This window comes from Ascaphus truei, chromosome 2, assembly GCF_040206685.1.
Source record: "Ascaphus truei isolate aAscTru1 chromosome 2, aAscTru1.hap1, whole genome shotgun sequence".
Classification (NCBI taxonomy): Eukaryota; Metazoa; Chordata; class Amphibia; order Anura; family Ascaphidae; genus Ascaphus; species Ascaphus truei.
In genome coordinates this window covers 13,536,143-13,562,280 of record NC_134484.1, presented here as the reverse complement: position 1 = coordinate 13,562,280, position 26,138 = coordinate 13,536,143, and the positions used below count along the sequence as shown (strand labels likewise).

At 45.6% G+C, this 26,138-nt stretch overlaps 1 protein-coding gene across 1 annotated transcript in view; it reads right to left on the bottom strand.

Annotated features, from left to right (window-relative positions):
• The window catches only part of LOC142475800 (uncharacterized), a 67,530-nt gene that overhangs the window by 26,450 nt on the left and 14,942 nt on the right, over nucleotides 1–26,138 (bottom strand). The window contains exon 2 of the mRNA XM_075581537.1: nucleotides 15,155–17,236. Coding sequence (XP_075437652.1) covers nucleotides 15,155–17,236 — 2,082 coding nt within the window. The remainder of the gene's footprint in view (nucleotides 1–15,154; nucleotides 17,237–26,138) is intronic.

Genomic DNA, 26,138 nt, shown 5'->3' with positions numbered 1-26,138 from the left:
CCCATGTTGGGGTCCACAGACACTATTCCAGAGTGGGACCGCCCAGACGGTCCGCGTGCCAGGAGTTCGGTTGGAGGATCAGAAGGAGTCATCGCACGACTGATCCTTTGTGAAGTGTTGCTGACCCGAGCACCGGAGTGCTCGGCAGGTACCTACAGTCATAAGTGCACCACCGGGCCCTTAGTGTAAATTGTGACTGCGCAGTCACCCATTGCCTCTCTGAAAGAGTGCGGGACATTGGGTGGGGATTCTCGGGACACTGGGTGTGATCACCTGGTGTTGGGGAAGCGTCCTGCGCGACGCAGTAAGTGTCTCCTCTAGAGAGGGACACAGGTTATTAAGGTACTGATGTGATATGGATGTCTTGCATGTTAGTAAAAGGTTATGATTAATATACATGCTGTGTATGGTATTATTGATTGTCCTGCGAGGAACCACTCCCCCTCTGGTGGGAGCCATCGCAGGTGGAGGCGCTGTACCGAGTAAGTGGTTGTCCATAGTATTGTAATTGCCCCAGGTTCCCCGTGGCGGAAGCTCAGCCCTCCTGTGAGCCAACAGGTAACGCACCACACACCGAGTAACACTGTATGTTCTTTACACCCCCACACGTATCTGCGATTGGGGGGAATACCCGTTACATATATATATATATATATATATTATATATATGTAACGGGTTTTCTGGACTGCCTGACCCACCCAATCTCATATTGGCCCCTGTGGTCTAACCAGTCCCCATTACAGTGTGATGTCTGGTGGTGCACCTGTTGGCTACAGGACTCCTGAGTCTCCCGCATGATGGTGTATGGGGATGACCCATCCAGACAGGCAGCTGAGGTAGTGTGCAGAGTCCTACCTATATCCAGTGCAGCGCCTCCACCTCATCAAGATCCCTGCGTCCGCTTGGGGATGAGTCTGATGAGGAACTCCTCCGTGGTGCTCCCCTCTGTGCAATAAGTCCACACATGCACACAAGAGGGTCTTTAATCAGATGCATCTTTATTGCACGGTGGGCAAACTGCCCTCCACAATGGGGTGTACTTAGCCCTCCATTGTTCAGCTGCTTCCCTCTGAAAGATATCTCTTCCCTTAATTGGTGGGTTCAGGGAGATAGTCCCTGTGCCAGGTCCCTGGTCACAGTCTTATAAGCTGTCTCTTCCCAAGCCTGCACTCAGACTTGCTCCTTGTCTCATAGTTCTTACATTAGCCACCAACAGCTTTTCTCTGTCTGCTTTGTGCTGCCAGACTCACAGCTCTGCATCAGACTACTGCAACAATGTTGCAGACCTCCATGTGCCTCTTACTGAACAGAGCAGCACAGCAACAGGAACTCCCCTTCTAACTTTAGTCAGTGCTGTGTCTTATATCCCCTAGGAACAGGTACATCTCTGATGTCACTAACCGTGGACACACAGCATGTTGTCTCTTCCTATGAGACATATGACACCTCACCAGGGTGTGAGGGCAAACCTCCCTGATAACTGCTGTCATGCCCATAACTTACCAGGCCTTACTGTCAGCAGGAGAGATGACTGCAGCCATTTTACAGTATGGTTACATTCTCCCCCTGGTGAATCCAACAGTCCCCGGCTGGGACCTAAATCTGAAGTACACTGGCGACACACTTTATTCGAGCTCGGCTAGTCCCACGAATTCGGGTATACCCGGGTGTATTGAGGTTTGTGACTGTTTTCTGCCCGAGTGCATTGAGGTATTTTCCAGGCAGGGATTGAAGCATTTTATTCCCGCTGGCTGCAATACTGCACAGTATATATATATATATATATACTGCATTACAATTCATGAATTTATGCCATCTGGTAGACACGCGAAGCATTGCAGCCTATTAAATCCTAATCATTATCATTTAACAGATCAGCCGCCCGTCAGCCAGGCATGAACCCAGGCTGGGAAGGCAAACGCAACGGGGCTTGTCAGAGGTGAGGAGCGGTGCATTCCAGGTATCTGCCAGGTACATACTGGGTATTTGCTCGAATAAAGTGTGTCGGTGCAGTACCTTTCTTCAGGAAGCACTGTAAAATGAATGACATACATAATTAGTCACAACATTACAGTACATATCTTCATCATAAACATAACAGATACATCCTAACATAGATGTATAACAACCAGGGTTACTCCCTTATGGAGTATCCATTAGTGATACTACCATACCCTCTTACGGTGCTTGCGCACCGCATGGTCCACTGGGTTTAAAGCAATGCTGTAACCCCCTGGGTGACACTTCTCATCTAACCCGCCAGGATCCCAATCTTCTTCCCCTGATCCTTCCTCCTCATCAGTGCCATATCCCCTATCCTCACAAGTGGAACCCATCTTAAACTCAATTTCTCCCTCCATAAGGAGTTCAGGGACGTATGGGTATTCCAGGCCATGCGAGTGTTTGTACTTGGCTATAATAGCCCTCTCGGCCCGGCTGCTCCTAGTCAGCTCTGCGTTCCCTGCCCTCCCTGGCAACACCCATGACAGGGGCTCGTCTGTGTCCACGGGGTCAGATAATATCCCAGGCCCCATAGGCTCTATATTATGCTGACATATCTGAAACCATCGTTCCTGCATCTTCCTCTTCTTCTGGGCCGGTGTAAATTCCCCCACCGCCCACCATCGGGTCTCCTTACGTTCCTCAGACCCCCACTCTAGTGAGTCCCCCTCCTCTGTATCCCCCCAAGAGGATACCCCAGAGGTCCTTGATGAAAGAGGCCTAGACCACCTCTCTTGTTTGGAGCTATCCTGAGACTTAACTACGGCCACACTAGGTACCCATCGGGACTCGGATACTTTTCCCAACTGCCCTCCACCCCTCGACCCACCATCAGAGGCATAGCTGTTCAGTCTCTCCCCAGTCCGTTCCTCACCGGTTCCCTGGGACCCTCTCGACATTCCCAAACTGGATGTGGACCCACGGGAAAAGGTGACAGGGACAGGGGCTTTACCTAGGGCATGGGGTTGGGCATAGGGACAGGAAATGGGCATCCGCGGGGTTACGACCCGCTCTCTGCCTTCGGATCGTCCCGTATCATTGTGCGGACGTGCCGCTGGTTGGGCTTCACCCGTCTCAGCTCTCCTCGCAGCCTGCCAGCTCTTGGTTGACACAGGTGATTGGGAAGCACTGCCCGATCGCCAAGACGTTGTTGTCATCTCTCCTATCATTCCGCTACCTCCGCCGGAAGTGACGTCATCACCGGAACCGGATACTCCGCCATCTCGCGATGGATCCCCATGCGGGATCTCTTCCTCCACAACGACATCCGCCGCCGGAAGTGATGGTTCTGCTCTCCGCTCCGTTCGGGCCTGGGCTAGGCCTTCCTCCGCCGTTGCCACCACCGGCGCCTGGGGAGGGTAAGGATGTATCTCACCGCTCCGTCGGCTCGGGATGGGATCTTCTCCTCCTTCCACGCTGTAAGTCACCACGGCCGTGGGACTCCGCCGCTCCGGTTGTCTCCGCACAGGCGATCTCGGCACCTCGAGACTCCGCTCCGCTGCGACACAGGTAAGTGCTGGTTCTTTTTCAGCACCGCTGTAGTGGTTCGCCGGCAGGCGCATCACCACGAGCGGTGGGTCGCTGGAATCACCAGACAAGGATGGGGGTATTAACACCTTACCCTGGGATTCCGGGATCTGTGGTTCTGTTCTTGGGGGTTCCTACTCGGGAACCGGGCCTGGAACCGACATCTGGGGTTCCAACATCTGGAGCTCCGCCTTCGGCGGCTCTGGCTCAGTGCTTGGAAAGTCCATTTGGGCATACGGCCCCTCCACCACCTCCATCGCTGAAGTGGGAGAACTAATGGCGGCTTCACCCGCCTCGGTAGAACCATCAGGCGCGTCTTTCTCCGCAGGTTCCGCCATCAGAGGTTCCTGCTCCACCGCTGGCATGTCCCCTTTGAGAGGGTCTGGAATGTTCACGAAGGCACTCGGGCCCTCCTCCTCGGACGGTCCTGCAGCCACCAACGGCACGGGTTGCAGGGTCGGTACCCTGCAGTAGCCACATACTCGTCCCCAGGCCAATTTACAAAACGAGCAGTCACCCTTGTTACAGAAACATTCTAGGCACCCCTCCTCGTTCGCGTCTTCCAACCGAAATTTTATCATGTACGCTAAAACATTAAAGTCCACACTACCCGAGGTACTCAATGAGTTTATCAGGCACGGACACAACAAAAAGGATACGCTCCCGGCCTTGGTCTGCCAGAGTCCATACGACGGCGAACAATTTTCTCTGTATCCAGTACTTTCTTTGAGGGAGACAGCAGTTACGGGTGAAGGCTCACGGTTCTTGCTCCCCCTGGTGGAACCTGAAGTAGGGGCAGCACGCTCTTTCAGGGAGTGTTGCGAGCTCTGTACTGAGTCACTCACAGTGTGGGGGCGGGGCTCTGGTTTTCCCGCCAGTCCTGGACGGGTTTTTGCAACATTTTCCCGCGCGGCCACAGCTTTCGCGCCACTACCCCTGTTAGGGCGGGGTTTCTTCATTGGCGCCACAACAGGATGGTCAGGTATCGCTCCTCTCAGAATTTGATCACAAAAGTACACCTCCACCTCAGTGGCCTTAATACGGTCCCCCTTTCGCATCTCCTGTAAGACGGCTCCAATCCGCAGGAGGAACCCAGGTATATCCTCTCCGTCTTCCTGACGAAGACTGAAGTACCGCTTCATCAATTGTCCCATGTCCTCATTACCCGCACACACACAATGTGCGCTCTCTCCATTAGCCTCCGTCCGCCATTTTGGACTATCCGCACCGCGCGGATCCTCCATTCTTGCGGTCGCCATTTTGTCGCTGTACTTAACAGTATTGTACATGGGGCTCCTCTCTGCGGGGCAGCCACCACACCGGTACAATAAAGATTTGCCCTGATGCACCACCTTGTGTACCTAATGTAGGCTGGACTCATGTTGCACTACCTCAGGCTAGGCTCACTCTCTCAGTGTCTGCTGTGACTCCTTCCTCCCAGTCTGTGCTCCCTTCGGTGAGTGGTCTGGAATGGGCTAGAGTACTCTGGGGCTTCCATGCAGTACTTGGGCGTCTACCTGTCTTGGTTAGCCTAGCGCAGACCCTCTCCAGGATTCCTGACCACGTTAACAGGCTATCCCTTCTGGCATCCTACCAACTAGCACTACCTCAAGGTGACTCGGTCAGCTATAGCCCGGCTCCAAACCCCTCACTCCTTTCCGGCCCCTAGGTTATCCCTGCGAACTGACAAACTCCATCAGCCACCCTGACTACCCCTAGGTCCGTCCCAACGCAGCACAAAGTGGCAGCAGACACTTCTCCCTGTTTCCAAGTGACCTAGCAAAAAGCCTGTCCTGTTGACAGGTCTGGCATCTCAGCAGCACCTCCAAATGTAACGGGTTTTCTGGACTGCCTGACCCACCCAATCTCATATTGGCCCCTGTGGTCTAACCAGTCCCCATTACAGTGTGATGTCTGGTGGTGCACCTGTTGGCTACAGGACTCCTGAGTCTCCCGCATGATGGTGTATGGGGATGACCCGTCCAGACAGGCAGCTGAGGTAGTGTGCAGAGTCCTACCTATATCCAGTGCAGCGCCTCCACCTCATCAGGATCCCTGCGTCCGCTTGGGGATGAGTCTGATGAGGAACTCCTCCGTGGTGCTCCCCTCTGTGCAATAAGTTCACACATGCACACAAGAGGGTCTTTAATCAGATGCATCTTTATTGCACGGTGGGCAAACTGCCCTCCACAATGGGGTGTACTTAGCCCTCCATTGTTCAGCTGCTTCCCTCTGAAAGATATCTCTTCCCTTAATTGGTGGGTTCCCTATCTCCCCTTCAGTCTTATAAGCTGTCTCTTCCCAAGCCTGCACTCAGACTTGCTCCTTGTCTCATAGTTCTTACATCAGCCACCAACAGCTTTTCTCTGTCTGCTTTGTGCTGCCAGACTCACAGCTCTGCATCAGACTACTGCAACAATGTTGCAGACCTCCATGTGCCTCTTACTGAACAGAGCAGCACAGCAACAGGAACTCCCCTTCTAACTTTAGTCAGTGCTGTGTCTTATATCCCCTAGGAACAGGCACATCTCTGATGTCACTAACCGTGGACACACAGCATGTTGTCTCTTCCTATGAGACATATGACACCTCACCAGGGTGTGAGGGCAAACCTCCCTGATAACTGCTGGCATGCCCATAACTTACCAGGCCTTACTGTCAGCAGGAGAGATGACTGCAGCCATTTTACAGCATGGTTATATATATATATATATATATATATATATATATATATATATATATAATCAAAAAATAAATAGATGATACCGTTCTGTGGCTAACGAAATGCTTTTATTTGTGCGAGCTTTCGAGATACACTGATCTCTTCTTCCGGCGATGTTACAATGAATGAAGCAAGAATAACTTAAAAACAGTGTCTCTTGGAATGTTATCTGTGCTTGTCCTTCCCCCGGTGTGGATGTGTTTTATGGCTAGAGGTGTCAAAGGGTAACTGAAAGCAAGTGAAGAAAGAGTGTGTATGTGTATCAGTGTGAATAAAAATGAATGGAGAGCCCACAGTATAAACAGTGCTCTACACAGTGCTCTACACACTGTTTATACTGTGGGCTCTCCATTCATTGTGGTTTCCTCTGTTCCTGGACCCAGGGTGCGCTCCCGGTCCTCTGGCATTGACACGCAACGCATGCACGGTGCGCGGTCTCCCCGGCGTTCTGCGGTCCCTGCCTCTTGTTCCCACCCCCCGTCTTGACGTCAGAGCTACACGGCCAACTATACTCCGCGCTCCTCCTCTATCCCTCTGGTCCCGCCTCCAGTCTCTGCCCCCGTATGGACGCGGATGTCGTGGCGCACATTGACGGCGTGCGACCGGGTCGCCAGCATGATGCGCGGGTTGTGTGCAGTGCATGCGCACTCTCTAATGCGGCCTCAATCGGCTGTCTAATAGGACGGACCTGCACGATCCAGCAGCCTATCTGTGACAGCAGTTCTACTTCATGGATGCCTCCCATTGGTGGGAGGCCCTTTAAATTGGCTCTTTGTGCTCTAATACCTCGCCGAGCATAACTTCTGTGTGTGACGCTGAACCTCGCTACACCGTGCCTGTCTGCCTTTATCTTACTGCCTGACCTTTCCTGGAACCTTGGAAATTGTGATATTCTCCTGCGCTGACCTTGGCTTTGGATACGACGACACTACTCTATCCTGCACTGACCCTGACATTGGAATACGACGAGGCTGCTCTCTCCTGCACTGACCCTGGCTTTGGCTCTATGACTACTCTGCTCTCTCCAATCCTGACTTCGGCTACGTACCCCAATGATACGCTGCTCTCCGCTCCTAGACCCGGCAAGTTCCACGTTTACGCTGTCCTCTATTACCCTGACCCGGCCTGCAAGATTATCCTACACTGTAGACACACCCTCGCGGTTGTGGTCGGCGTTCTATACCAATCCCTGCCTCAGCCCCGCGGTCGTACCTCATTTGTGGTGAGCTACGCGTTACAGTATGCTCGGCCCAACAAACTTTGACCCCGCTGAGGTAGGAAGAGTCCTGAGCACGCACTCCAAAGCCCTGTCAAGTCTTGAAAATAAATGGGATTCTAATGACCAAAATTTGAGAACCCTCCGGGAGGACTTTAGAACCTTATCCCTCCATCTACAAGGGCCACGCACGGACCCCACGCAATTGGTCAATAGTACCCCTCTCATGCCTTCTTATCTGTCCAAACCCAAGCTTCCCGTGCCCAATCTGTATGGGGGAAATCCTCACGAGTTTCAGGGTTTCCTAAACCAATATTTCATTCAGTTTGAGATTAATTCTTCCCGATTCTCTTCTCCTCGTTCCAAGGTAACCTACATAATCTCTCTCCTCGTAGAATATGCTCTTGCCTGGTCTTCTCCCATCTCGGAGAAAAGATACGACCTCACCCAAAATATTGGAGCCTTTACCAAGGAGATCCGCAGGGTGTTCGATACACAGGGTCGAAAGGTATATGCAGCTTCTGCTCTATTCTTTATTTCTCAGGGTAACCGCTCGGTTGCTCGCTATGCACTCGAGTTTAGGACTATTGCCGCATGGACGGATTGGAACAGAGAATCATTGTCTGCTGCTTTCTGGCAGGGATTGTCTGAAACCGTGAAAGATGAACTTGCGACTCACGATCGGCCTACCAATATGGAGGATCTCATTGCAATCTGCATCAAGGTGGACCATCGTCTCCTGGAAAGAAGGACTGAGAGACGACTTCATCGCACAGCTTCTTCCAGGATAAGGGCTATTATATAGTGTGTGGGACCGTGTGCCTGTGCGAAGGCGTGTGCACATGCCGCACACGTTTTGTGTGTATACTGTGCACGAGTATATGACTGTATGCATGTGCATGTATGTGCATGTATGTGTATGTATATGTGTGTGTATATATGTGTGTGTGTGTGTGTGTATGAATGTGTGTGTTTACAAATAAATAAATCCTTTAATAATTTTTTTACTAACATTGTACAGTACATACACACACACCCATATATACATACATACACACACATACACACACATATACAGACATACACACATATACTTAAGTTTTCAGCGGCGCAAATTCTTTCTTTTTTCATCTTCTCCCCTGTCGGCCGGTTCCACTCTCCACTCAGCCAATTATAAATGCCGCGCGAGCATGGCGCAGCAAGCGCAGGCACTAAAGAATGGGCCTAAGGCCCAACCTGGTGGGTCAGTTTGAATTACCTGTCCCAGACTCATCTGAACTATGCAATTGGGAGTCACTTTGCTCTCGCGCGCTGAGAAGCAACGCCGCATAGATGCTGGACTTTGTCTGTCTTGTGGGGGTCATGGACATTTCGCTTTTTCTTGTCCCAACATGGCGGGAAACGCAAAGTTCCCATGAGGCCTAGGGGAGTCTCATTGGGAACGATCTCTCTATCCCCTATAGCTACTTCCAATCCCACAAAGATCCTTGTGCCTATCCCCTTGTCCGGTAAGGGATTTTCTGCATCCCCATTGGCCTTTCTTGATTCGGGTGCCGGTGGCAACTTTATTGACCAGAAGTTTGCAGAACACCACAAGATCCCTTTAGTGTGCAAGAAGAACCCTATCGCCTTGGAGGATTTTGATGGCAGACCACTTCAACCTGCGTTCATCTTGTTGGGTACCCAGATTATTCAGCTAAGGTCTGTAAAAAACCATGTGGAAGATATTTATTTGAATGCCATTCACATTCCTTCTATTGCAATAATCTTGGGCCTACCCTGGCTACAAGCTCATAATCCACGGATTGATTGGTTGAAGAAGGAACTTATTCAGTGGAGTTCTCACTGCGTCCAAAATTGTCTTGAGGGCTCCAGTAACGTTTGTGCAACTACCGTATCAGAAGACAAGGTAAGGGTACAATTGCCGGAGGAATACATCGACTTCAAGGATGTCTTCGAGAAAGTCAAGTCTGAAATACTTCCTCCTCATCACCCCTACGATTGCTTTATTGAATTACTTTCAGGTACTTCACCGCCTAGAGGAGCCTCGTATCCTTTGTCTATGCATGAAACTAAAGCCATGAATGAATATATCACTGAGAATTTTCTGAGGGGGTTCATCCGCAAATCCACATCTCCCGCTGGGGCCGGGTTTTTCTTCATAAAGAAAAAAGATGGGACCCTGCGACCTTGTATTGATTATCGAGGACTCATCAAAATTACTATCAAAAATCGCTATCCTCTTCCTTCATATCCTCTTCCTATGCATTGGATATATTATTATGTGAACATCCATGTGCATTGGGTCTGCGAACCTTAGCACATGTTTATTCAAAAGACACACAATTTGATTATAACCCATTTAATTATGATCAGCTATACACCTTACAAACCATTATACAGGGTATAAATAGAGGCTCACCACACACCACCAACAGAAACCTGATGAAGCAAGAGATACTTTGCGAAATGCGTACAGGTGCGCCGACAAGTATTCTAACACTTGCCTTAAACTTGCCTTGGAATATCTGGGGCTATAACCAACAAGATCCAGGTACATCCTGGGTACATGCTGCAAACATTTCAATGACATTTCTGTAGAGACTAATGGCCCATCGGATTAACACAGCAGGGTTCCCTGGCAGTCCCATTCAGTTCGAATGGGACTGCAAGGGACCCCCGCTGTTAATCCGATGGGCCTTTAGTCTGTCTGCAGAAATGTTGCAGCATGTACCCAGCATGTTTCCAGCATGTACCCAGTATGTACCTGGGTCTTGTTGGTAATTGCCCCAGATTGGTTTTAGAATACTCGTCGGCACTACAGTAGTTCCCTGTCGGTGGTGAAGCTTATGTGTATATTGAAGGTCACCGTAGCCCTTGCGAGTGCTCTGATGGAGGTCCTGCTGAGCGGACGCGGAAGCCGGAGGATACCACATCGGGTCTCAACGCGGCTACCACTGCTGGAAGTGCTTTTCTATACATGTAAGTTAATGCATATTTACATTTGTTTCTAATAAAGTCCATACGTTTTATTTCTGTCTACGATTGTCATCCTTTCCTGGATCACTGTGAGGACATAGACTGTCCACTAATTCAGACAGCTAGGAATCCATGGATCAACAATGTGGGGTGACAATACAAACTCAAAGATACCTTGATGTGAAGAGCTCTCACTTGTCCGTATGAGTATTGTTGTTATCATATGTTCCTGTTTACTTTCACCCTCACCATTACCCCAATTAGCTACTTTATTTTATTTCATTTTTTTCTTTGTAGTATTCTTTCACTAATTGAGTGTTTTTCATATACATCCTCACGTTTTTCCTGCACTCACCACAACTATACCTCTACTGTTCCCCATAATTTATAAGGTTCCCTGGTGTACAAGTGCTCATGAAGTACAGGGTAAATACAAGGGTAGCCTAAGACCTAATGCTTTTTATGCTGTGACCTACCACAGGAGAAAAAGGTCCGCGAGTATGTCTAATCACTTAAAAGTCTATAATGTATCAAAGTGATCAGGGAAACCAGCGGGATTCTATGTTGTATATGGCAATGTATTACCGTACAAAAGAGACTGGTGCGATTATAAGGTTTCCAGAGGCTTTGCAGACTAAACTGGGACATTTTCTTTTAGCGGGCTTGTGGTGACACAACCGTTGGAGGAAAGGTGCAGGAATGCAATCCTGCAGTGGACAGTACTGTCAAGCTCTTCTGAGTGCATCACATGTATGGCCCATAATGCTTTGCACATCCCTCACTACGAAGTATCACAAGGTGTGAATGTGCTGAGCGCTCATCTGTGATTCGTAGTACTGCCCACTTCTCTTACTCTCAACAATGGCTGTGATTCTGCAGGCCCCCTGGTGAGGCCATTCTTCCAGTCCAGAGCTTTAGGACACCTGGAAAGGCATTCGAAAACCGGAACTGTCAAAATGAATGTAGGACATCTAACATTTAGGACATGCTAAGACAGTGGTGTAGGAAGGAGGATTTGGGTTTTTTAGAGCACTGGGACTCCTTTTCTGAGATGTGCAATCTTTATGGTAGGGACGGGTTGCACCTCAATGGGTCTTCTGTGCTAGGGGAGAGAATGTTAAAAAGGTTGGAGGAGATTTAAATTTTGGATGGAGGGGGGAGGGACAAGAAACAAATAACGAATGAAAGAGAACACATGGGGATGGGAAAATAGCAAGGGGTCATGGAGGTAAGTTTGAGTTTGACAAGCAGCGAGATACCCACAATAAATACAGATAATACTAGGAAGCGTCTGAAGACTAAACCCAATTGGCATAGAAAGGCAGGAGAAGATAAGATATTAGTACAGACTGAAAAAAAAAATCAGCATGTAAGCGTGTGAGCCACGACAAGGCAGACCCAGTTCACAGGTCCTAACACTACCCGATAAAATACTAATATACCTCTATTAGGATTAAAATTCTCGTTTACCTTTTTAGGAGGGAGAAAGACCAACATACTTGCTAATGCAAGAAGCCTGATGGATAAAATGGGAGGGGGGGCTTGAATTAATAGCTACAAGGGAGCAGTATGATATCATAGGCATTACTGAAACATGGTGGGATGAAACTCATGACTGGGCAGTTAATTTAGAGGGTTATTCCTTTTTTCGGAAGGATCAAACAAATAGAAGGGGAGGTGGAGTATGTTTATATGTTAAACGGATCTAAAACCTATTATAAGGGAAGATGTTTATGAATGGAATGATGAAAATGTAGAGTCCTTGTGGCTAAAAATTAGCACTGGAGGTAAAAGTATAAAGAAAATGTTTGTAGGAATATGCTATAAACCACCAAATATCTGTGAGATTGAGGAAGCTAAAATACTTTTGCAAATGGAGAAGGCATCGAAACTGGGTCATGTTTGCATAATGGGGGATTTTAATTATCCAGACATAGACTGGGGCAATGAGATTAGCATTACAACAAAAGGAAACAGGTTTTTGGGTGTGCTTAAAGACAATTACATGACTCAAATTATTGAGGAACCAACCAGGAGAGGGGCAGTACTGGATTTGGCCATATCAAACAATGTAGAAGTAATAAAAAATATTCAAGTCCTGGAACATTTGGGTAACATAACATGGTCTCATTTGAAATAAATGATCAAAAAACAGATTTCTTGGGTTCAACAAAGACCTTAAACTTTAGAAAGGCAGATTTTAATAAACTAAGCACTAATCTACAAGTAATACATTGGGATGATGCTTTTGCAGGGAAAAATGTAGAAGATAAATTGGCAGTCTTTAAAACATTGTTAGAAAAACCCATTTATCAGTGTATACCCTTGGGTAATAAATATAAAAGAAATAAGTCAAAACCAATGTGGCTAAATAAACAGGTAAGGGAGGAAATGGAAAAGAAGTGGCAGGCATTTAGATTGTTTAAGTCAGAAGGGACAGAGGCATCATATCAGAATTATTAGGAATGTAACAAAAATTGCAAAAGGCCAATCAAATTTAAAAAAATGCATAATGAAAAAAGGATTGCAATCGAAAGTAAGATCAACCCTAAAAAGTTCTTTAAGTACCTTAATAACAAAAAATTAGAAGAGCAAATATAGGAACCTTTCAGTGTGAGATGGGTAGGCAGATTATTGAATATAAGGAAAAAGCTGAGGTATTAAACAAATTCTTTGCCTCTGTGTTTACCAGGGAAGAAACAATTTCAATAGTAGTGCCGCAGGAGGAAGTCACATCCTCTATATTAACGAAAAATTGGTTAACTGAGGAAGAAGTTCAAAGGTTTCTTGATAAAATTTAAGTAAATAAGACACCTGGTCCCGATGGCATACAGCTAAGAGTTCTCAAGGAGTTAAGTTCAGTAATAGCCAAACCATTATATTTAATATTCAAGGACTCCATTTTCACTGGCTCAGTTCCACAAGATTGGCGTAAAGCAGATGTTGTGCCTACAGTATATATAAAAAGGGAGCTTGATAACAACTGGGGAATTACAGACCTGTAAACCTGACATCAATAGGGGGAAGCTACTTGAAGGTTTAATATGGAATAATATTCAGGAATACCTAATGGAAAACAAAATTATTAGCTATAGTCAGCATGGATTTATGAAGGATAGATCTTGCCAAACTAACCTTGTTAGTTTATTTGAGGAAGTAAGTAGGAATTTAGGCCAGGGCAATGCAGTTGTGGTGGTCAATTTAGATTTAGCAAAGGTTTTTTATATGGTTCCACACAAGAGGTTAGCATACAAAATAAAGAAAATTAAACTCAGTAAAAACATTTGCACCTGAATTGAAAACTGGTTAAAGGACAGACAACAGAGGATTGTCATAAATGGAACTTTTTCAGTTTGGACTAAAGTTGTGAGTGGAGTACCTAAGGGATCGGTACTGGGACCCCTGCTTTTTAACTTGTTTATTAATGACCTTGAGGTTGGCATCGAGAACAAAGTCTCCATCTTTGCTGATGATACTAAATTGTGTAAGGTAGTAGAATCAGAGCAGGATGATATTTCTCTCCAGAAGGACATGGAGGGACTGGAAACATGGGCAGGTAAATAGCACATGAGGTTTATTACAGATAAATGTAAGGTTATGCCTTTGGGAAACAAGAATAAACAGGCGACACACATTAAATGGGGATAAATTGGGGGAATCCTTGATGGATAAGGATTTAGGAGTGCTTGTAGACAGCAAGCGTAGCAATAGTGCCCAAAGTCATGCAGTAGCTGCAAAGGCAAACAAGATCTTATCCTGCATTAAACAGGCAATGATGGAAGGGAAGTTAACATAATGATGCCCCTTTATAGAGCATTAGTAAGACCACACCTTGAATATGGAGTTCAATTTTGGACACCACTCCGTATACAATACATAATGGAACTAGAGAGAGTGCAGAGAAGAGACACACAATTAATAAAGGGGATGGACAATCTGGATTATGAGTAGAGGCTAACTAAATTAGATTTATTTACATAAGAAAAGATGCGTCTAAGAGGGGAAATGATAACTATATACAAATATATTCGGGGGCAGTACAAGGAGCTTTCAAAAGAACTGTTCATCCCAAGGGCAGTATAAACGACACGTGGTCACACCTTAAGATTGGAGGAAATGAGATTTCACCAGCAATAAAGGAAAGGGTTCTTTACAATAAGAGCAGTTAAAATGTGGAATTCATTACCCATGGAGTCTGTGATGGCAGATACAATTCTGTAGATTGGTTAAAAGAAAAAGGTTGGACATCTTTTCAGAAAGAAAAGGTATCCAGAGATATACCAAATACAGTAAGTAAACATGGGAAGAATGTTGATCCAGGGAGTAATCTGATTGCCAAATGTTGGAGTCAGGAAGGAATTTATGATTATTGGATGATATTTCACTCATTTTTTGTTTGCCTTCCTCTGGATCAATATACTGTAAGTACGGATATAGTCATAAAGTACCTTTCGTAAAAATTTAGCATACTGTAGGTTGAACTTGATGGACGCGTGGTTTTTTTTCACCTCATCTACTATGTAACATCTGATAGCCTTACTGAGGTTTCATTGGCACATTTTACTTGGCCCACCAATAATATCTTTATTTCTATGATTATGTTTAATTACAAATACAGTTTTCTTCTGCAAAGCTCTTCATGGTTGGTGCTTTAGAAATCAAAATATATATATATATATGTACAATGTTGACATACAGTATGACTCACCAACTGTTATGTTTCTCACTGGAACTGTAGAGGAAATCGAGCCACTGGACACAGCTGTCAGACTGCTATTTGCCATAGTTGTTGTATCAGTTATCAGTGTGGTACTGGCCTCAGTTGTTGTACTAGGTGCCGCAGTGGAAATGGTTTCAGCTGTTGTAGTTAATGCGACAGTGGTAATGGTTACAGCCGTTGTAGTAGGTGTGTTAGTGTTAGTAATCCAAGCTGTTGTAGAAGGGGCCATAGTGGTAACGGTCTCAGTTGTTGTAGTAGGCGCCACAGTGGTAATGGTCTCAGTTGTTGTAGTATTTGCCACAGTAGTAATGGTCGCAGTTGTTGTAGTAGGTGCTGTAGTGGTACTGGTCTCAATTGTTGCAGTAGGTGCTGTGGTGGTAATAGTCCCAGCTGTTGTAGTAGGTGCCACAGTTGAAATGGTCCCAGCTGTTGTAGTAGTTGCCCTAGTAGTACCCGTCTCAATTGTTGTAGTAGATGCAACAGTGGTAATGTTCTCATTTGTTGTAGTAGGTTCTGTTGTGGTACTGGTTCCAGCCATTGTAATAGGTGCTGTAGTGTTAATAATCCAAGCTGCTGCAGTAGGAGCCATAATGGTAATGATCCCAGCTGTCATAGTAGTTGCCATAGTTGTACCAGTCTCAGTTGTTGCAGTAGGTGAGAAAGTGGTAATGGGCTTAGTTGTTCTAGTAGACCCTGTAGTGGTAATGGTCCCAGCTGTTGTAGTAGGTGCCACAGTGGTAATGGTCCCAGCTGTTGCAGTAGGTGCCATAGTTGTAATTGGCCCAGCGGTCATAGTAGTTGCACTAGTGGTGCCAGTTTTAATTGTTGTAGTAGGTGCCATGGTGGTAATAGGCTCAATTGTTGTAGTATGTGTCATTGTGGCAATGGTCCCAGCTATTGTAGTAGGTATCACAGTGGTAGTGGTTCCAGTTGTTGTAGTAGATGCTGCAGTGCTAATGATCCCTAATGTTGTAGTAGGTGCCACAGTGGTAATGATCTCAGTTGTTGTAGAAGGTGTCACAATGGTAGTAGTCTCAGTTGTTGTAGCAGGTGCCACAGTGGTAGTGGTCTCAATTGTTGTAGTAGGTACCACAGTGGTAGTGGTTCCAGTTATTGTAGTAGATGCTGCAGTGCTAATGATCCCTAATGTTGTAGTAGGTGCCATAGTGGTAATGATCTCAGTTGTTGTAGAAGGTGTCACAATGGTAGCAGTCTCAGTTGTAGTCTGTGCCACAGTGGTAGTGGTCTCAGTTGTTGTAGTAGGTGCCACAGTGGTAGTGGTCTCAATTGTTGTGGTAGGTATCACAGTGGTAGTGGTTCCAGTTGTTGTAGTAGATGCTGCAGTGCTAATTATCCCTAATGTTGTAGTAGGTGCCACAGTGGTAATGATCTCAGTTGTTGTAGAAGGTGTCACAATGGTAGTAGTCTCAGTTGTAGTCTGTGCCACAGTGGTAGTGGTCTCAGTTGCTGTAGTAGGTGCCACAGTTATAAGGGTCTCAGGTGTTGTAGTAGGTGTCACAGTGGTAGTAGTCTCAGTTTTTGTAGTAGGTGCCACAGTGGTAGTGGTCTCAGTTGTAGTCTGTGCCACAATGGTAGTGGTCTCAGTTGTTGTAGTAGGTGTCACAGTTATAGGGGTCTCAGTTGTTGTTGTCTGTGCCACAGTGGTTGTGGTCTCAGTGGTTGTAGTAGGTGCCACAGTGGTAGTGGTCTCAGTTGTAGTAGTAGGTGCCACTGTGTTAGTGGTCTCAGTTGTAGTCTGTGCCACAATGGTAGTGGTCTCAGTTGTTGTAGTAGGTGCCACAGTTATAGGGGTCTCAGTTGTTGTAGTCTGAGCCACAGTGGTTATGGTCTCAGTTGTTGTAGTAGGTGCCACAGTTATAGGGGTCTCACTTGTTGTAGTATGTGCCACAGTGGTAATAGTCTCAGTTGTGGTAGTAGGTACCGCAGTGGTAGTGGTCCCAGATGTTGTGTTAATGGTGCCGGTTATAGTGAGAATGGCCTCTATTGTTGTAGCAGGTACCATGCTGGTACCGGTACCATATGTTGTACTAGGTGCCACATTGGTAATTTCTGTAATCGAACAGTAGAAACAAAAAAAAAAGGATATGTTACAATAATAATTGTTTTTTCTTATATAACACTGACCGTGTACGCAATGCAGTACATATAAAACAATTTGCAGTTACAAGTTCCTGCCCTGTAGAGCTTACAATCTGTTTTTTTATGGTTGCTCGTGTATAGGAAGATAGAGTGACTTTCGCAAGGTTACATGGAGCTCACACTTGGATTTCAACCATGTTCCCCTGCTTCAAACTCTGTGTCATCGTACTCAGTCAATGTCTTTAATAACTGAGCCACTTCTTCAGCTATATGCAATTCCTTTCGGGATCTGAGTGATTGTTGAGTTCAATATAATATAACAGTGAAAAGGGCACAGGTTTTAGTGACATACTGTGCATACAGGGAATCAGGAAACAGAACAGAAAATAGAGCTGTAAGCAAGTGAAGCCCCCTGTAAACAGTACAGGCTATACCTATCTCCTTCCTACTGTGGTAAGTCCTGTTAAGGGCAGGCACCAGTAGTGATCATGGCTTTTCCCCCTTTCAAGCCCTGCCCTGAGTGATAAATGCAGGCCCCTGACTCTGCTGCAGGCATGAGACAGAGGGGAGGTACTGCTGAAGTCATGATGGGTGGGGCTAAGCCTATTTAGCAGCCCATTCCTGTAAGTGACAGAGAGTTCTAGTGCGAGTTCTATGCTAGTCGATGCTGGAGTCTGTCCTGGGAGTGAGGAGAGCATACCTAGCTCCGTCCTAGGAGCAGCAAGAGAAAGAACTTTGGCCTATGATACATTTGGAGAGCTAGCCGAGTTCGGGTGGACCAATGCCCCTCACCCCGATGCTGGGGTGATGGGGAGAATCCATCCGCCACCCAGAGGATACCCTCTGAGGTGCGCCATGGGGTATTGAGGCCCCAGCCCAGTCCATCCTGTCGGAGTGTACACTTGGAGGGAAGGAGAGGAGGAAAGACCTGTACAGAGTGGAGGGTCGGGTGATAAGAGGGACATTGCTGTTGTTGCTGTGGCTGCTTGTCGCTACTACCGCCGGGCACGGCTCGGACCAATAAAGAGAGACATTACCTTTTATCAAAGACTGTTGTGTGATTCTGGAGCATCCACCCTGGGACCAGGGTTCACTCTTCTATATGGGTCCTACCCCATACCCTTGGAAGGTATAGAGGATGGAGGCGCTGCACCACCACTGAAAGCATGGAGGCTACTACCCCAGAAGCCTGGTCCTGTGATCCCCCATACCACCGCGGGAGACTCAGGCCCTCCTGTTCCACACAGGTACACACCACTAAGTACATGTGATCCGCCCTCAGACACCCTAGATATGGCAGATGAGTCTAGGGGGGGGGCATAAGGGTTACACAAAGAAAGGTAAAGTACCAGAAATTATTAAAAGGAAGTGAAATGTATGATAAAAAGGAGATACTGCAGAATTTGCATTAAAAGCCATGTCTTGGTTATTATAATCTATATGGATGCTTCCTGCTAATGATTATAAAATCCCCATCAAGTTTTCCTCTCACGGGAGGTTTATCAATAATAATAATAATAATAATAATAATAATAATAATAATAATAATGATAGTAATAATAATAATGATAGTAATAATAATAATATAAAATTGTTTCATCATTTAGTGCTGAATGTGTATGCAGGTGGAATGTGTACCTGTCTGTAGAGCTTACAATCTAATTTTGCCCAGTGAGATAAAGGGGTCTATTCAGAAAACTTTGATAAATTCAGTGCATTGGCTTACCGCACTATAAAAATGTGTCAAAATGGTAGTCACTAAGAAAAATCACCATTTTTTTAACGTAAGGTAAAAAAATGCAACATCGCACTGCTTGTCCTTTTTCCTTTTTCTAAGTGTTATCACAATGAAACTGTTTGTTCGTTTATTTAAATAACGTATTATTGTAGCAGGGGTTCTCCGGAGCTGAACTGCATTCATTTAAGCCTCAGGGAACCCTCGCTTCCCGAGTTACAGGCCCTGGTATGGGGTGCCGGTATCCCCGCCATGTTTAAATCTTCCGGTCACGTGACGCAGGACATTTAAACACACAGAAGATTCCGGCACCCCATACCGAGGCCTGTAACTCTGGAAGCAAAGGGTACCCGATGCTGAAATTAATGTTAGTAGCCGCTATAGTAATTAAGGATTTAACCTCCCTCCCCCGCTACCCCACCCTCCACCCCTGCTACCAATTGATTGGCACAGTGGTATACTATGCCCCCAATATGGGCATGGATTGCCACACTGACAATGAATTGGCAAGCTAAAAAAAAAACAGGCACAAAATAAAACACATTACTGTGACGAGGATGGAGGTGATCAGGCCTGAATAAAGGTGTTATACCCAGCTGGTCATCCTCCCCTCACATTGGGAATGAAGGGGTGAAACTTATTTGCCATGCATTACTGTGTTTGCCCTGTCCACCCATTTGCAGGCCATTCCCTGCCTGCTGTAGTAAAAGAAAATGTATTGCCTGGTATATTCTGTGGAGTCACAAGATGGGAGTAGTGAGCACCACAGTAAGCACTGATTGAATAAGCGTGGCTTATAAGTGGTTAAGCCGTCTATGTAAAGCATGGGTATCCATTTTCTATGTGTTTGACCTGTAACCACAAGTCAATTGGATAAGTGGTTTGCGGTTAGCTTTACCGATAGAATGTATCCGTTCCTCGGTTAGCTTTCTGACTTGAAAGGCGGCCAGTCAATTGACATGGGAGCTGTGTCAATTGACGTGAGAATTCGGTGAACTTGAGTCCCCGAAGCCGGCATTTCAATTAGAAAGGCTAACTCGAGAACGGAAGCACCCAGCACCCTCGTTTTTGGAGGGCATACTGTATGTAATAAAACACAACGTGACTTTACATGGAACAATTACAGTAAAAATACACCCAGAACATAATGTTTTAATAAAGTGTGTAAACTGTGTGTTTAAACTGTATGGGCAGGACTTGTTCCTATAAGCCCGGGAAAAATTCCTTTGACCTGTAAATAGGTCGGGGGTGGATGAGCTGCGGGTATTTTATTCCTGACACTTCAAAGGGATTCCGCTGACCAGGCACCCCTCAGCCTAAAGAAGTGTCAGGGATGAAAGACTGCAGAGCACCCTAATGTATACATGGCCGGATTCCTAAGAAGTCGTAGATCCCGGGCCATTGACACCTTCGCACCAAACCTCAGACTATGAGGCGCCAGAAAGAGGGTGTACACAAGATATGCTAAGTTGCCCGGGTGTCAAGCCGACACATGCGCTTTGCAAACTGGGGAGCCTTTTTGCCCAGTTTTTCAAACTGCAGGCAACGTGGCTATTGGTGGGTTAAATCTTCTCAGCATGGGGATTGGACGCTCATGTTAAAGGTAGGCAGGAATTGTCTATATCTGTGCCTACCAAGCTATCCCCGGGATGTTCGTGATTCTTGATCCATGATGTGAATACGCAAGACTTTGTTGCAGCACAGCGGCAACCGGTCCCAGAGAGAAGGGGTTAATAACAACGTAACTACGGATGTGCCTCAAACTTCAGAATTCGTTAGCCTTGGTGACTCTTGAACGAATTCTAACGAATCTCTACAAAATTCTTTGAGGTGGCTGTGTTATTAGGTCGGCAAATTGCGATCTGGCCACGAGAACTTTAAACCAAGACTGCATTTCTTGCGCTTGCATGCAAAAGACAATTTATTTTGTTCCCTTATCCCAGTAATTGTTGTTTTAAGTGTATTCTGCAGATGTCGTGTGTTTACCTATTAAGGAAATAAATCACAATTTATTTTGAAACTTGTTCTGTTCAATCGAGTACCCAGAAATATAAATGAGATGGGACAGGCATTATGTAAGGCCTGTGACGTCACATTTCAGTGTCAAATGGTACACCCCCAAAACGATTGTCCGGTGTACCATCTGACAGGGTCTTTTTTTTTTTTAAATGATGTGTTATCAAAAGGGAGGAAATCCAGTCAATCAGGAAGGATATGCTTCCTTCCCTTTAAAATTATGTCACAAAAATAATGGCTGCAATCACATAGTATTCCTACCAATCGGATTAGGAGCTATATGATGTGAGACATCACATGGTACTCCCCAATCTGATTATACCACAACCACAGTGACAGCTTCCATTTTTTTTTCCAAAGGATGGGACGTCATCTTAAAGGGAGGGATGTCACATCCTTTAAAAAAAAAAGGGAAGGTGTCATATGGTACTACCACCAATCAGATTGGGGGTTTACCATGTGATGCCTCACATGGTATATCTCCCAAACTGATTGGTTGGACTAACATGTGATGACAGCCATTTTTTGTGTGAGGTTATCTTGTAGTGAGGGAAGCATATCCTTCCCGATTGGCTTCCCTCTCTTTTGATGACGTCACATTCTTTAAAAAAAGACCCTGTCACATGGTACACCAGCCAATCTGATTGGGGGTGTACCATTTGGCGCTCAAATATTATGTCACAGGCCTTACACTACCGACACACTTTATTAAAGTGTGGCCGGTACCGCAAGCCGGGAGATTTCCCGGCTTGCTAGTGGCCGCCCCTCGGCGTGCCGCGCGTCATAGACGCGCGGTCACGCGTCTTCGGGAGCCTGCGCCCCCTGCACGCGCGTCCAGGGCTCCCCGAGGGAGTCCTGGTGTCCTGCGATCTGCTGGACGGCGGCAGGGGGTTCCGGGGGACCCGGCGGACCCGGTAGCGGTAGGGAGAGCGCCCCGATCGGAGGGCGCTCTTCCGCTGCTTCGGCGCGCGCCCGTCACACTCGGGCGCGCGCCAGGCTACTGCTGCGGCCAAGAATGGGCAAATGCTCGAATAAACTTGGCCGCAGCAGTATATAAAGCCTGTCCCGTCTTATTTGATGCCAAGAAGCTGGCGGGACAACATCCACCCCATTGGATTAGAAGGACAGAAGGAAGGAAAGAAAGAATTTATTTTCAATCAACATGTGATAACGGACTTTTTTGCATCGGCTGTTTGAGGAGCATTGCATCGAGGGTTAAGAGTTAGTGCAAGCATAGGACAGGGGTTATGACATCAAAGGTAAGAAAGGCATTGATTGTATTTTATTTACACGTAATTGTGTATTTTTTTTAGGTTGCCCATTGACTGCCAATGTGTTTATCTATACCCCTTTATGGTTTTAGATACATTCAATAACAAGCAATGCATTTTTAGGCAAATGCTTGTTCTTATTTAATTGTTATATATTGTATTTTTGGTTTATTGCCAAAAAAAAATTGTATTGCAATGTAATGTATTTTATTTGTAGCTTGCCCATTCATTGCCATAGTGGCAAACCATGCTCATATTATGGGCATGGTGTACCACTGCGCCAATCAATTGGTTAATTGTCATTTTTTATTTAAAATGTATTTGTGCCTTATTTTGTGCCTGTTTTTTTTTTTTAGATTGCCCATTTATTACCATAGTAGCAACCCATGCTCATATTATGGGCATGTTTTAACACTGTGCCAATCAATGGGTAGGAGTGTGAGGGATGGGGGTAGTGGCCCCGGGAAGGGTGGCCCCCTGGGTGGGTAGCGGGAGCGGTATTAACCCCTTAAATACTTTAACCCCTTAAATACTATAGCGGTTGACTTCCTGGTTAGGGTTATCCAAGATGGCCGCTTGAGCTAGAGCTCCATCTGGGCCTTTGCAGAATCTGCAGCTATTCCAGCACGAATTGGCTTAAAAAGCTAAAAGAAACATATCGGTGGCTAGCAAAGCGCAAATGTAAATTCTCATCTACTCAGAATGTAACAGCTAAACAAGTCACTGTTCACATCGTTTGGAGTTTTAATCCCTAAAAGGCTGCTAAATTACTCTGCACTGTCATATGGAAAGATTTCTTTCCCCGCTGGGCACAAACATGTCGCAAAAGGCTTAAAGAGTGCAAAAGATTAAAAAATCCAGTGACGCCATCTGTACCTATGAACTGGAAAAAGACCAGCTGAACAAATCAAAGCCCGCAAAGACATATTGTATGAATCCATCACACAGACAACTGATTCTAATATGAGCTCAGGGAAAGCTCAGGGAAGAGATGGCCACTAATGCAGCCCAGCAGTTTGTGGAGTTCAGGGAACAGACGGTCACTAATACAAACAGGCTGTTCGGCAGAGGTCTGAGATGACCAGAACTAACAACCAGAGGTTTACAGAGTGTAAAGGAGAGATTGCCAGAATAACTAAGTAAATCAATGACCACACATCTAGAATCATTAATGTTGAAATAAGAGTCTCTGACATAGAGGACCAAACTACATCTCATATGCTGCTCATAGACGAGCTAAAGAGACAAAACTCCAAATTGACAATCAAGATACATGACTTGGAGAACAGGTTGAGGAGAAACAACATAAGAATTGTAGGCATCTCTGAGGAGATCAAAACAACAGATCTCCTGGCATTCCCCTCAGAGGATCTTCCCAAACTTTTAAAGATGGACGACCAACACATCCCACTCAAAATTGAGAGAACTCACAGGTTGGACCCAGAAAGAGATAACCGCTCCAATACCACAAGATCCAGTCCGGAACTGATTAAGATGCTGGACTTTCAGGATAAGGTGGCCATGCTGAGAGCCAATAGAAAAACTTGTGAACTTATGTTTAAGGGAAACACAATTTTCCTCTTTCAGGACTTCTCAGTAGACCTTAGTAAAAGAAGAAGGGAGTTCACCCCTATTTGTTCCGCTTTTTTCAAATGGGGAATCAATTTTGCCCTAATATACCTCAAAGTTTTCCGAGATGTTGGGGTTCAATCCTTTGATTCACCAGAGGAGGCGAAGCATTTGATTCGAGAAACGAAAAACACGGCTATACAGTAGAACCGAATTCTTGAAGGACTTGATACCCCTGGTCTCTATATACTGCCCTTTTGCTGGTGGGCAGTGGTCACACTGCCTAATGTTCTTGAATTTAACACTGTTATGTAGTTATATACTGTCGAAAGTATATTAGCGGTGTAGACCTGTTGAATAGATTTGTTCTGACTAGAGTTAAGATGGCTTGGATAGGCGGGGAGACTCCCAGGTCTCCAGGTAGCAGCCACAGTCTAAGTTAACATGCTGAGTATACGATATGGTTTGTTATCTAAAATTTTCTCTTTGTTGTTTTGGTTGCCTCTTCCCCTCTGTTTTCCCATTATCCTCCTTTTCTCTGCTCTCTTCCGCTCTCTCTCCTTAACTCGCAGGTGCTGCAGATCCACATCTCTATATCTCAATCAATCACAGAAAGGTTCCTATCGCGAGGTATTCTTCTGTACCAGATAAGATGACAAAGATATCTTCCTGGAACGTGGGTGGTATTAACTCCCCAATGAAATGAAGACTGATACTTAATCACCTAAAGAGGTTAGGTGCAGACATAGCCTTTTTACAGGAAACACACCTGACAGACGGAACATGACAAACTGAAACAGGGCTGGGTCCAATCGTATTTTTCCTCACACTACAACAGTAAAAACAGAGGAGCTGCCAACCTCATTGGGAAGGGTATCCCATTACAACTTGAAAATCAGCTGTGTGACCCTGAGGGTAATTTTAATTATTTCGGGAAAATTAAGGGGGATTAAGACTTTTCTGACAAACATATATGCGCCAACAGTTCATGACAGAAACTTTTTCACTTCCCTCTTGGGTAACCTAGCACCCCTAGCCACAGATCACCAAATCATACAAGGGGGAGATTTTAACATAGTAGTCCAAAGAGGGGACATAACATTGTACGTCTCTTCCCAGAGAAAAAAAATACAACGAAAATATCTTTATTGTAACCAAAGATTTACTGAAACGTACTCCAAATTCAAAGAATCACCAACTCCTCAAAACCAAGAGGAGTATTTGGTGGAAAAAAGGGAGCTGGAGGTATTACTACATGAAAGAGAACTGCTGAATCAAAACTATAGATTCATGCGTTATGGAAATAAAGCTGGAAAAATGCTAGCTAACTTAATAGCAAATAATCGCTCCACGTGTCATATAGCGACCCTTAGAGACCAGACTGGGACTAGGCACACTTGTACCAAAAAAAATAGCAGATATTTGCATAAATTCTACGCAGACTTATATAATCATACAGATATTAACCTAGATCAGCAGGATAGATTCTGAAGAGATTTGAGGATCCCTCAGTTGTCAAAGAGCCCACAAAAATATTCTAAACAGCCCATCACGACAGAAGAAGTTTCTAGAGCCATTAAACAGCTTAAAACACTTAAAGCTCTGGGACCAGATGGTTACTCAGCCGAATATTTTAAACATATGATTGTAGAAATAACATCACACCTGGTAGAGGTATATAATCTTATAATGTCACTAGGAGAAAGCCCCCTGGGTTTTGGTACAGCGGTAATATAAATAATCCCCTAAAAAGATAAAGACCCAGAAGAGCCAGCTTCCTACCGACCAATTTCCCTCCTCAAACTTGACTACAAAATATTCACACACAGATACCCACCAAGCTCTGCGAAACCCCTAACATTACCACAATTCTCAGCTGCTTTTGGGAGGGCAGTGCCCCCCCCCCCCAAGGTTTAAGCTTGCCCCTCCCCACTTTCCAAATTGGCAGGTCAGTTTCATTTTGCCAGGTTACGACAGATCCAATGTGATCATTCTTCTTGTAATTAAACAGGTTAATAAGAATTTTAACTCAGGGACTGTTAGGACCTGCTACGGTCATGCCTTGAAAGTGGCAGCAGGCTTAAGATGCTTTGGACAAAGGGTTAACTAAATGACCCTTTTTTCAAGAGAATATATAGGTATTGCACGGTGTATTTTTGTCACATTGGAAGTAGCTTTGGGCATCTTTGTCTGTTTTTGTTGTCTACAAACTATTCACCAAAATTCTAGCAGACATACTTAAACATCTTCTCCCTGAGGTGATACACCCAGACAAACTGGC